General features: G+C 29.1%; 1 protein-coding gene and 1 long non-coding RNA gene across 2 annotated transcripts; both read right to left on the bottom strand.

Moving 5' to 3' along the window:
- Positions 1–6,073: 6,073 nt before the first annotated feature.
- On the bottom strand, positions 6,074–9,969 carry LOC121126367 (inactive pancreatic lipase-related protein 1). The gene is made up of 9 exons (XM_040721692.2): positions 9,835–9,969; positions 9,682–9,729; positions 8,919–8,949; positions 7,767–8,043; positions 7,484–7,715; positions 7,217–7,429; positions 6,928–7,158; positions 6,717–6,843; positions 6,074–6,349 (listed from the first exon to the last, which is right to left on the bottom strand). Exons 1-9 carry the CDS (start codon positions 9,884–9,886, stop codon positions 6,091–6,093), a joined length of 1,470 nt encoding a protein of 489 aa, XP_040577626.1. The 5' UTR covers positions 9,887–9,969; the 3' UTR covers positions 6,074–6,090.
- A 576-nt stretch (positions 9,970–10,545) lies between these two features.
- Positions 10,546–11,161, bottom strand: LOC139906543 (uncharacterized). Its single transcript, XR_011782151.1, has 3 exons — positions 10,947–11,161; positions 10,665–10,794; positions 10,546–10,587 (listed from the first exon to the last, which is right to left on the bottom strand). It is a non-coding gene; the product is annotated as an uncharacterized lncRNA (long non-coding RNA).
- Positions 11,162–12,917: the final 1,756 nt, after the last annotated feature.

The following is a 12,917-nucleotide window of genomic DNA, read 5'->3' on the forward strand; positions in this document are numbered from 1 at the left end:
ATCTTCCATGGTTCTTCTAAATTTTCCACCATGATTTCAACCGGTTCAGTAGGAATACCAATAATATCTGACCTATTATCCCCTACTGAACCCACAACAATGTCCGCCTTTTTCAGGTCCTTGCAAGTATTTGACCTCCTCCCTAATGCCTTGTCAATACGATCGAGTGCCCGGTTTCCAGTGTCTGCTAATCCCTGAAACCGCATACCACCTTGCCCCAGAACCAAATTGGCTGACTACCTGGCAGATTTAAGCTTGCTAAACTCAATTCATCAAATTTGCTCATTGTAGTTTCTTCCCCAAAGTCTTTTGGATGCGTCATATCCCCTTTGGTATTTGTGCTGTCCGCGATGGTGTCGCTTTGGGAAATAATACCTAGGGGTTTTTTTTCCTCCTTAGGAGTTTCCCAGCTTATTTTTAGCCAAGGGGCAATTTCTTTTAATATGGTCCTCCTTTTGACAGAGAAAACACTTCGGTGTCTGTTTAAACCTTGGTGCCGCAGTAGCGCCCTGTCTTTTTTCTTCCTCCCTTTTATACTTATTTACTACGACACAATCCTTCATTTTGTGACGACCCTGAGGGTGGATCAAGCAATGGTATCCTTGCGTGGTAAGACTTATTGCATCTACCTCCATGGGTTCAACCATGGCGTAATGGGGTTTTTGGGCATTTACATTGTGTGCTTTACTTGGCATAGCTCGTCCCCAATCCCTCTTATATACCTTTTGGTCGACATAATCGACCTGATCCGCCCTCTCATAGTGCCCTACATGTCGAAGCACTTCTTCTGCCGTCATCTCAGGATGGTCATAATTTATTTTCCTAGTAGCTTTTGCAATTACCCTATTTAACAGGCCCTGCAAAAAAAAAAGCACTATGGTCCGTGTCATTCGTAGGACCATAGGCCGTCAGCCAGAGATTATTTAATATGAAAAAGTACTTTTAGTACCTTCCCCCGTCCTCTGCAATCTCATTTGGAAGGCCGCCATCGCCTCTTCTTTCCCCCATACACTATTAATGGAGGTGTCTAACCGCTCCATTAAATGTGTTACACCCTTGACTTTCTCCAGGGGGACCCCTAAACTCTGGTCAAAGGTAAAATATGTGACTATGACTATGTGCCGGGCTGTCTGTTCCACGGTACCACACATGACCGAAAAAGCCTACGTTCTTAGTCATGACATACGATGCTCAAGTTCGAACCGATTTCAAGAAGTCCGTATCATGTCCATTAGATGTAAAAGAGGGATCAGATAAATACCAATCTGTAATGATAGGTACTAGGGTTCAACACTGGTATTGGAGATATAATATAATGGGGTTTGCAGTTATAGAGGATTCAACTTTGTGCTAATCGTGAATATGATAGCTGCATTGCTGAATATACTTTAATTAATGACTCCACTGAATATTAATTGTCATCTTATTTTCATATACCTGAGTAGAATTGACTTCACAATGTAGGTGTCCATTGTAAACTTGGATGGACATTATGTTTGAGAGGGTTTCCTCCATGGTATCGCCCAGAATGAATGCCCTGTTCAGCTCAAAGCTTGGAACTCGGGTCAAAATGAATTCATAGTGTAGTGTCCTTTTCTAGCAATCGTGGAAAAGGCTATTACAAAGTTTACTTATTTCTTTTCGTTTGGATTAATATAAGATCAATATTTGATAAGCATTCCTTCTCAGGATACAATTTAGTGGGAGTCAAATGAAAAGGATGAAAAGTTGATTCCAGAAATGATATCTGTAAGAAATCTAATAATAAATGTAAAAAGATCATCACCATAAATATAAAGCATCTAAGAAATAATAAGGTAAAATAATCTGTTGAACTTTCATAAAGGGGTCCAAGTTGACTTGGACCAAATAAAAATCTTAGAATAAAGTGCTTGGCCGGTTCTTTCTTGAATGAGTGTGCGTCGAGGATAGAGGTCTCAAAGTATGTAATTCACCATTTAAACAATCCGAAAGGGGAAAATGCGTCAAAATCTACCAGGAAAATTTGCGATATATATGTGACCGAAACACTTTTGGTTCGTACTGCACAACAATAGTTAGAGCGATTGTTTCCAACTCAATTCTACCCTCTACTGCTGGCGATCGAACCGTACTGGACAGCATTGGCAAATAGGAGACAACAATATATCATAAAGACAACAATAGGCTGTACACATCTTTGATGACACGACCGAAGCTTCGGCATCAAGAAAAGGAAGTTATTATGTATCTATAATACAGTCCGTAAGTAATTACTAGCTGATACTTTATTTGGCCAACGCCCTTGGAGGTACAAATTTGGCCTTAATAGAGGAGGGTAAAAATTGAGTGTTCCAGTTACTTGACAATAGGGATATGATTTACGTTGAAACAAGTTATCAAACAGAACAAGGTATAATTTGCTCCAATGGGATGATTCTAACACGTCCTTTAAAGAATAAAATACGAAATTACTTTCTCCTGAACCTTTTATATAACTTTTTATTGTTATACTTTATTTTACTGTTTTGTATTAAAGAAGAATCAATTTTCTTTTTGATCTTTTGTAATTAATATCAAATACTTAACAATAATCAACAGAATTGAACTAAATGTGTGTCACTCACAAGATATGTTTCCAAATTAAAAAAAAAAAAAAAAAAACTAATAAAAAAACCTATGGAGCCTCGAAGCTTCCCAAAGCAATATTATCAAATAAAAATGTCAAAATTCCAAAACTAATTTAAGTAAATATTTTTTTTATAAAAATATTTACTTAAATAAAATCAAAAATCCAATTGTTTTTACTCTGAAAATTTACGTAATCGATAATACTTTGAAAGACACTTGACCTTTTTCATAGATACGAAAGCACAACGATCTTTAATTAACTATTCAAAGTTGATAAATATAAAACCACCTTGTATTGGACTCCTTGTTGCAAATAATTAGAGTTTTAAGAATTATGGGAACTCTTCTTTAAAGAGTTAGATTGCATGGCTTTGATATTAATTGATGCATGTAATAAAATAATTATTAAACGTGGTTATTTCATTAATAAAATTCAAGTAAATACTAGATTTCAACAGTATTCTAGTCAAGTTATCTGCCCTTTCACGTCGTTATTTTACATATTATATTATCAGGATACCTTTCCTCCTAAAAGAAAAGAAAAAGCCCAAAACAATCTCATAGTAAGCTAAATAAGTAAATCATAAGAAGTGTTTATTTATCTGTTATGAAATTACAAAAATACAAAATAACATTGGCATTATTGCACAATATACAAAAGTATTTATAGTGTGTCTATGATTTCTTATTTCTAGAATTGAACGATCTATATTTTGATTGACTTTTTCTATATTTTCAGTACTTGTATCTCTAAAGGAGATTGGATTTCTCAACACAATGGCTGCTTTTAGGCTATGAGGTATTGTGAATATATATGTAATCAATTGAGAAATTGATAACCCCCCTCTTGAATAAAGACGCTAGCCTAAGATATGGGAACAAAATATATTATACTACTCAAGGTTACTACAGTATTATTTTCTTATTTCTGTTAACCTTGGTTCTACTCACTCTTGTAAATATCAGCTCCCTGTTTTATGATTTTGTGTGAGAAAATGGAGTACTGCTATCAAAAAGGAGAACTTTTAAACTACATACGTTTTACAGAAAAGTTTGTTTGTAACAAGGAGTATTTTATTGTAATTTTAAATACATTTATACACATATTTTTAACAACTCTATCTATATCTTTAAAGCCGACTAAATAGAAATTTGAAAAAATGCTTTGCTTTTACAAAATATTGAAAATGACTTTGATTTGTACGTTATTCTTAATCAACCTTGTATATGCTAGCCTATATACAATGGACTTATCCAATGGTACACTGTTTTAATCAACCAGTTTTAGACAATTTTAAGACAATCAGCAATTTTATTCATTAGAAAAAAAAAAAAAAAAAATTAACAATTATTTTTCCATACAATTGAGATTAAAAGTTATGTTATTACTGAAGTGTTAAAATCCCAAATATGGGCAATCATTGGGTGCTTAATTGTTATTTTTAACTCTGACAAATAATGATTGTAATTTAAGGTATAATACGACTTTTTTAACTGTCATTTATAGGCAAAACTAAAGCCTTGCATACAATTAGTTGGGTTAACAAGATCATCCATCAATTACAAAATGTACATATATGATATTTTTGTTGGAGCAACTCTTCTGATACTTCCCCCTTATAGTCGGAACATGATACCTTGGATACTTCTTCCTCTTTATGGAGAAGGATTGCTGTTATAAAATTTTGCATGTAGAGAAGTTAGTTAAAATTGACACTTCCAGTTTTTTTGACAATAGGGCGAGAGTTTATATGAAAAAGTCATTATAAAAGTCACTACAATTTACTAACAGTTTGCGTGCTCCATACAATATATCTACGTTGAATGCTATTGCAGTAAGGCCCATATTATTGGGCAATAAGCATGATTATGCACACTGTTGTAGATAAGCCACTATACCAAATTATGAAATAAATACCTCTCAAAAATTACTCCGTGTAGGGAGGAATAGATGAAATTGCTGGAAAAATGGATAATAAAATGTGAAACATTCTTGCTGCATTATAATTTAGCTCTCAGTTAGATGTGTCCATTGAAATTAAAAATAAACATGTGACTCTTGGTCATCCTTGGGTTGTCAAAGTTGAAAAGTTCGTTCAAAAAATGATATTAGTAGGAAATTTTATACTCAATGCAAAGGAGAGTTGGTATTTGATTTAATTTATATTTTTTTAGAGAAAAGCAACCCCTTGTGTAGTTTTCTTATTGAACAATATATGGTGAACCATCTATGTATAAAAGGTCATCAAAAGGTTCATGAAAAGCTGTGTTTAGTGTACTTACAGTACTTTGAGTAATCCAGAGTCAGTATTTCGTAGAAAAAAGTTATAGCCAACTCAATTAATACTGTAATCACGTCTTTAATAAGATGAAGGCCCATTTCTGAAATCCAGACTGTTTCGATCACATGTGCCCAATAATGAACAAGACAAGTGGCGGGGTCATCAGATTAATCACGATCACATTATATGGGAACTAAATGACTTTTCTCTTATTCACTTATTCAAAGAGAAGATTGAGTACTTAGCAAATCTACATTTATACGTGAGAGGGAATCAACTTACGTCGCTCATAAGTTGTAACTAATTGTTATACTTTTGCCCATCAGCATATCCAAAATATATATCTTAGGATTGGTATTATTAATTTGTTGGAATTAGTATTGTTATTATTAAATAAGATAAAGTTAAATACAGCCAAAGTCGGTTGCAACAAATTCAGTTACTATATTAAACAAATGTACGACTTTGAATTCAGCTGACGACAACTATGAAATATCTAAATCCTTTTTTGAAAAGAGTATATTAAAAGTACTCAGGATAAAAAGTACACAGGCCTTGGCAAAGGGGAATTCCATGTGAGTCGAATCTCTGGTTGAGTTGACAAGAGACTGTAGCGTAAAGGAATACAGTCTATGATGTTGTTCTTTACAAAAAGTATGTTGCAATCCATATACAGACATTGTATGTACGATTAACGACTACGCATAAAAACTTTTATACAAGTAATTTGCTCAGCAAGAATGATGAATAATATCCAACGCAGTCATGGAAAAACGAATATTGAGAAACTATTTGAAGAACTAGAATAAAATATGGGACAGTGGGAGTTTTGAATATTTATTTTAAATAACTACGAAACAAAAACATTTAAAAAAACAATTTAAATCTAAATTTATACAGAAAGCAAAGAATTGTTATTAAATCAACACAAAATACTTGAAATTTAATGAATATTCATAAGCATATTTCAAATTAAGACAAAATTTGCATTAAATAAATGTATGCTGAAATATTTTTTCTTAAACTTTGTTACAATATTTAAAAATAACAATAAAAGGAATCAAAAACTATCAAGAACCCTACATGATACAATAATAATTGATAAATGGACTTTTGTAATTAACACATTATACCTTACTTAAATTACTTTAAAAAACCTTTTGATTTTTCGAAAAAATGTGTCCATTTGTATTATCAATTAAGTTAAAACTTTCTTCTTATCCAAAACTAATCTTTCTGATCTTCCACTTTTAATACAACCATCACCAGTATTAAGTCGCCAATGCGAAGATGGTCCATTAGCATCTGTTATTGTCAAGCCATCAACTTTTAAACGTTCCATTGTACCAAAGGAACTATGGATGCTTACAATTGCATATTCTAAAAATACATCCTTTAACCCAATGTTACCATCTAAAGTGAAAATTTTGTAATAATTCCCACTCGACGTAAATCCTCTGCAATATAAATAAAAACAGTCATCATTTTTAGAACTATTTTTTTTTAAATGTTCCTTTAATTTGTCAGATGGAGTTGTATTAATTAAGTATTAATGAACATTATGGTACTACATTTACTTCATCTGACCCAGGAATCATTTGCATAAAATATATATCTAGGAATCACCAAAGCATGAACTTATGCACACTGAGTTCAAGAAAATAATTTCTCCTGGTTGTGTTGTGTTGTTCATTGAGTTGAAAAAATATATGATTGAATCTAATCATCAGTACTTTATTAGTTAAAATTAATATTTCTAGATGATAAATATAACATATTTTCCAGATAATCAAAAGAAATATTTTATGTAATTAAAAAACTAACTTGGAAATAGTAAAGGTTTCAACTTCTCCTTGGTCGCCATAAAATGTAATCTTCAATTCACGACTATAATGTTTTCCAAGGAAAGAGTATGGAATATCCACCGATATGTTTACTTTGAGCTGAATACCTTAAAAATATTATTTTATGCTGAAATTCATCTATATCTAAATGTAAAATCATCATATAATACATGAATCTCTGGTAAACTTACCACAGAATGGAGCCACAATTCTTGTAGTTAAATACAATTCTCCATTTGCATTACGAGGAGTGTTCAGCCCAAGAGGAAATGCTTTTGAGGTGTCGAAGCATTCCCCTTTTAAAAGAAAAGTATTATATCCTCCAACACAAGGGAAACCTACCATTTTACAATCTTTATTCTTAATACTTTCAATATACAAACGCACAGCACGGCTATGACTACAACCAATATCTTTCCACACTATTTTAATTTAATATATTTTGCTATAAATTTATATTTTCAACTCAGTCAAACTTACAAAAAGCTTCTTGAAACACACTTTTACAAGGCATTTGATTCTTCCCACCAAAAGGATAAAAATCCACATGGCCACAAACATCCGAAAGACCAAACCCTTCGCTCAAATAATAAGCACTATTTGTATGAATGACATCAACAAAATCTGCATCACTTTTATCCAATCTAAATTCTACCTCTAGATCTCTAAAAACAGGTCCAGCAGGATCCAATCCTTTATTTGATAAATGTTTTATAATTCTGAAAACAATAAATAAAATTAGCCAACCTGAGATCCGACTACAGTTTGGAATCTTAGATCCTACATATCCACACACTTGTGCTCCAAGACTGAAACCAATTAAATGAAGCTTCGGTCCAATAGATCCAACAACTCCACTGACAGCATTAAAGAATTTTGCAATCATTAATCCAACTATTTGTGTGTTTGCTGCTGCTTGAGAATAATTTGGAAACTGCGACCCTTGCTTCCAGTCAGCACAGAACACATTAATATCCGACTACATATTTGTATTTTATTAATTTGTTATAAATTATATTATATCTCTTACTATCTTCAGAAGAGCATCTCTCATATCAACTACCCATGGTAACTCACAATTACCCATAAATCCATGTACAATTGTTTTTGTAAGTTTTGAAGCATCATAATTTGAATATCGTATTGAACTTCCCTGGGAATATTTAAAAACTTGTGGAATTTGAGGGTGTTTACGTGTGTAAAGTTTCATTCTTAAATCAATCATTTCTTTACTTTGAGGACAGCTTGTAATCTTAAGAAAAGTAATAGGTACTACATTTCCTAAGTCACTTTTACATTCCATTCGACTAAATGTACATAGAAGACAATAAAAAAATTAAAATTTATAGAAAAATAATTAATTTTTATAAATGGGCTAATTACTCAAAAATTATTAATCCCGCAAAAAATATAAGTATCTTATAATTATATTTCGAATGATATATTTTTTTACATCAAACCTTTTTCCATGCGCATTGTACCAGTTAAACATAAATATTTTTATTTAAAAAAAAATAATTAAATATACTAAAAAGCTGAATATATTTATTAATTATCCAATCATTACCTTGAATTTCACATTTTTGATCAGAAACATATATATTTTGTATATAATTACGAGTTAAAGTTATAATTTATTCAAAATCCAAGTATATTAACAACAATTAGAATATATGGATAGGTTGTGCCTCAGATATTAATTGTAGGTATAACTATGAGCTGAGCCTATTTCACATCAAATCACTCAAATATTTTCAAACCATTCTCTCAAAATTAAGCAACTTTTTAATGCAAACTCTCAATCAATTTTTTAATCAAATCATTGATTCCTTAATATAGATACATTTATTTTTGAAAATGTATATCAAATTTTAAATTGTCATATCCTATGAGCCTATTGCTCCATGTCTATAAACAAAAGTTATATTTAAGTATGTTGTAGCAACAATACAAGTTTTTATAAATCAATTTCTTGTTTTTTATTCAAATATAAAAATTAACTGCAAAATTTTCTTACACATGCCCCATTTTTTTGGTTTTGTTTTTAACCCATTATAAAAACATAATTTATCTTTATTCAATAGAAAAAAATTATTTTATAGAGAAAAGTCGATTAATTAACAAAAATATAAATTGATATGTAAATTTTTGTGCAATTCTGTATAATAACTGTCTGACTTACCGATTGTTAGCTTTGCTATGAAACTTTTCGACTAAAATGGAGGTCTGAATTAGCATTTGTTATATATTAAAAATATTTAAAAAATCTTGCAAATGTCGTAACTTCGAATCCGAATTTTTGACGCTCATGAAAATTTGAATATATTTTTTAAATCGGATTAGATTTAAAGTGAACAAGTACATATAATAAATCATTGAAAAGCTATCAAAAAGATAAAAATACTAAAGTTATATTTAGGTATGTATATATAAATCTTCATAACCATGAATTTAGAAGTAAGAAACAAAATAAAATAAGGTTTCATAAAATATTGTAAATTAAAAAAAATACTTATCCTTAATTAGTGCAACTACGTCATACCAATTAAAGAAAGATTGAAATGATTTAAATTTCTTTCTTCTTACTTATTCGATAGTTTTTGAATGGTATATTATACTATTCTATCATTGTTTTGTTTATGACTTATTATTACTAAAAAGTTGGATTAAGTTAAGTATTCAATATTTCATTTCTAAAGAGAATTATTACAACTACTACTGCATATATAATCTTTATATTTGTTAAAATGTCTCATGGAATAATAATCAGAACACATATTTACAATTTTTAAATAAGACTTAAACAAGACAGAAATTTTACAAAATTCAATAGAATTTGTGTATTTAAATTATTTTTGTTCGAATGACTTATTAATGCAATGATTTTTATGAATAAAAGAATTACTAAATAATAGATATATAATTATAATTTCAAATATACTTACTACCATAACTCCCATTTAGATTCAAATTATTCCTTTCTTTCGTCTCAGCTATTGAAAAATAAATAGACCAATTTATAATCAAGATTTTCAACTTATTATTTTTATAGTTCTATAATATTTGTAGAACCAATAACTCAAAAATGAAGTACATACCAATGGTTAAAATAATCCTATAGATCCATACCAATCTAATAATAAGTATCATGATTAGTTATTTTATTACTCAGTCAATAAAATGAATATTTATTTTTCAATTTAAAGCGGCTTGTTTGCTTCAATATTTAAACAAAAGTAATATTCACAAAAAATAGAATTTACAATTTTGAATTCTAAATAGAGCTAAACAGATGCAAATGAGAATTCATAGGTGAGAAAAAATAATATTTATATTTTTAAGATAATGTCAATTGAAGTTGTTTGAAATTGAGAGCATGACCACAAATATTTCGTTAGTATATTGAACTATTAGACAGATAAATATTAAATTTTGCAATTGTTTTTCGTGAAGCGGCAAAAATAAGGATCAAGACCAAAATTGTGATTTTTATTTATAAATATTCATATTTTACTCATTCATTTTTATTTATAAATATTCATATTTTACTCATTCATTTTTATTAATAAATATTTTTTTGATGAAGTATCAAGTTTTACAATAACATATCCTTTCCCAATATCATGTTTGTTTTTTCGTCTATGTATATTATGTTCTGGTATTAGTATTAGTAAAAAGGAACGTCCCAGGGGTTTTGTTATATGCATTGATATTTAGGGGTGGACCTATTTAGGTGCTATTAAAAGCCTCCAGAGCAATAAAGAAAGGATTTTTTCTTGGACTTGTGACAAGAAAATCAATTTGGCCCTATATTTAGATCAAAGTTAATTTTATTTTTTTATCACTTTTCCCTAGAAAAAAGTTCAATTTAGAATACACTAATTTTGATTATATTATTGGTTAAAATGATGGATATCAACACATTTACCTAGCAACGGTAAAGGATTCACTCATTCCTCCCTCTGTAGTTTTGTAAATTATTTCTACAACGCGTTTATAAAGTAGTGTCCAAAATGAGTAGGGATATGATAAACTTATTTCAACTTTTACTTGATTACCTGCAGCAAATTTTTAAATGAATATTTTTTAGAATGAATATTTTCATAGAAATTATGTATTCTAACAAAACATTTTTTTAATGTCATAGTAATTTATCGTTAATAATTATATAATACACTTTATAAAAATCAAGTTTTTATTTTTAACTCACCGCAATAGGGGGATGAAGTTCTTGTTGTTAGATATAATTTTCCAGTTGCATTGCGAGGAGTATTGAGTCCTAGCGGAAAAGACTTTGATGCCTCAAAACAGCCTTTTTGTCCAAGATGAAATGGTCTAAAACCTTCAGGACAAGGAAACCCTATCATTTTGCATGTATCGTTTCTTATGCTTTCCAAAAATAAATATACTGCTCGGTAATGACTACCCTAACTCGTGAGTACATGTGTATGGACCAATCAGGCTAGGAAAAATAAATGAGACTGATGTAATTTCCAAATTTTATTTTTAAATTAATTTAAAACCCCTTGAAATAGTCTTTAGTTTTTTGTTACACAATTGATACAAAATTTGTACATCAGTAATTACTATTATATTTTTGTATCAAGTTTGCGAATTTAGGCAATTTAAATTTTGAGTATTTTTAACTTTATAGCAATTAAACAGTTGTTGAGTTAGAAAAAAAATATCAATTAACATAAGCCTAGTCTTTTCAAAATGGTTTGATTGTTCCAAATAGCTATTTTATTTCAACTGAAATTATAAAATCATGGATAATATTACAATAATAGGTATTATTCGTATAAAAACTTTTATACTCAAAAAATTTCGATTTATTTTTTAACAAATTTATCTAGATATAATGGAAAAAGAAAGTATTTAAATAATTGTACTTGCAAGATATTATGTAGAAAATTTGATTTTAGCTAAAAAAAGTTCTTATGGCCTCAATATTTGTAGATTATAATATTTATGTCAATCAAAGGGTGATAATACCTTTTTTTATTTATAAATATTCATATTTTACTCATTCATTTTTATTTATAAATATTCATATTTTACTCATTCATTTTTATTTATAAATATTCATATTTTACTCATTCATTTTTATTTATAAATTTTATTCATATTTTACTCATTCATTTTTATTAATAAATATTTTTTTGATGAAGTATCAAGTTTTACAATAACATATCCTTTCCCAATATCATGTTTGTTTTTTCGTCTATGTATATTACGTTCTGGTATTAGTATTAATTGTAAGTTGTGTATGAGAAAAGTACATCTCAATTGTAGAGTCGTAGTGCTGTGTTTTAATTGTTATCAATAAACACACTTCAAACACTGTGAAAAGACTGACTCTTTATTTAATGTATATTTACATATTTACACATGCTTCCTATTTACATGTTGATATTTATATTATATCACGTAAGTATATAGTAGCTTATGTTAGCAAAGGTCTTAATATAGTTGCATCAAAAGTCTTCTTGCCACCTTCTCTTGTGGTCTCCGAACTGGCCCCCCTATGTTGAACTGTTGTAAATAAAATGTATTATATAAGTTTATATAAACTTATATAATATATATATATTATATAAGTTTATATAAAAGATTAATTAAAGCTACACAGAATAATAGGAACATCTGTTAATTTTACTAAAAAATAGAAAATAAAAATAAACCAAATATATATATCTGAAATTTCGACAATTTAAATATAAATTGAAAATTAGTTAGTTTATATATTTTTTTGTCTTAGGTCTAACTATAGTTTTCTGACTTTTTTGTATTTATAGATATTAAATGAAAACCAAGTTTTTATTTAATTCTACATTCCAAATTATGATCTATATATCCATAAACAAAAATAACTTAACTTATAATAATACCAGTGGTATTTAACACAGCTTTTTACAAAACTTAAACCTATTATAGAATTTATAGAATAATGGAAGATATCACATAAGAAAATTATCCGTCACTACGTGTGAATGAGTAATTCCTGAATGGACTATATTTAAATTCTCTGGAAAGATCTTGATTTTAAATAATGTGAGCTCTACCGAAATGTGACATATTGAGAAGGTTAAAAGTCTTTGAAAATTACGATAAAAACGAGGATGAGAGCCAGTAACTATTTCCGATAAACAAGAAAATTGATATATATAGCAAATAGTGG

Source organism: Lepeophtheirus salmonis, chromosome 11 (assembly GCF_016086655.4).
Source record: "Lepeophtheirus salmonis chromosome 11, UVic_Lsal_1.4, whole genome shotgun sequence".
In the NCBI taxonomy this organism is placed as follows: Eukaryota; Metazoa; Arthropoda; class Copepoda; order Siphonostomatoida; family Caligidae; genus Lepeophtheirus; species Lepeophtheirus salmonis.

What these genes read in the sequence shown, in the direction of transcription:
- LOC121126367 (XM_040721692.2), bottom strand. Translation starts at nt 9,886, where the DNA reads ATGATACTTATTATTAGATTGGTATGGATCTATAGGATTATTTTAACC. An exon ending in TAGGATTATTTTAACCATTG is followed by an intron (nt 9,730 to 9,834) that starts GTATGTACTTCA and finishes ATTTTTCAATAG; the next exon opens with CTGAGACGAAAGAAAGGAAT. An exon ending in AAACTGTAGTCGGATCTCAG is followed by an intron (nt 7,430 to 7,483) that starts GTTGGCTAATTT and finishes TATCAAATAAAG; the next exon opens with GATTGGATCCTGCTGGACCT.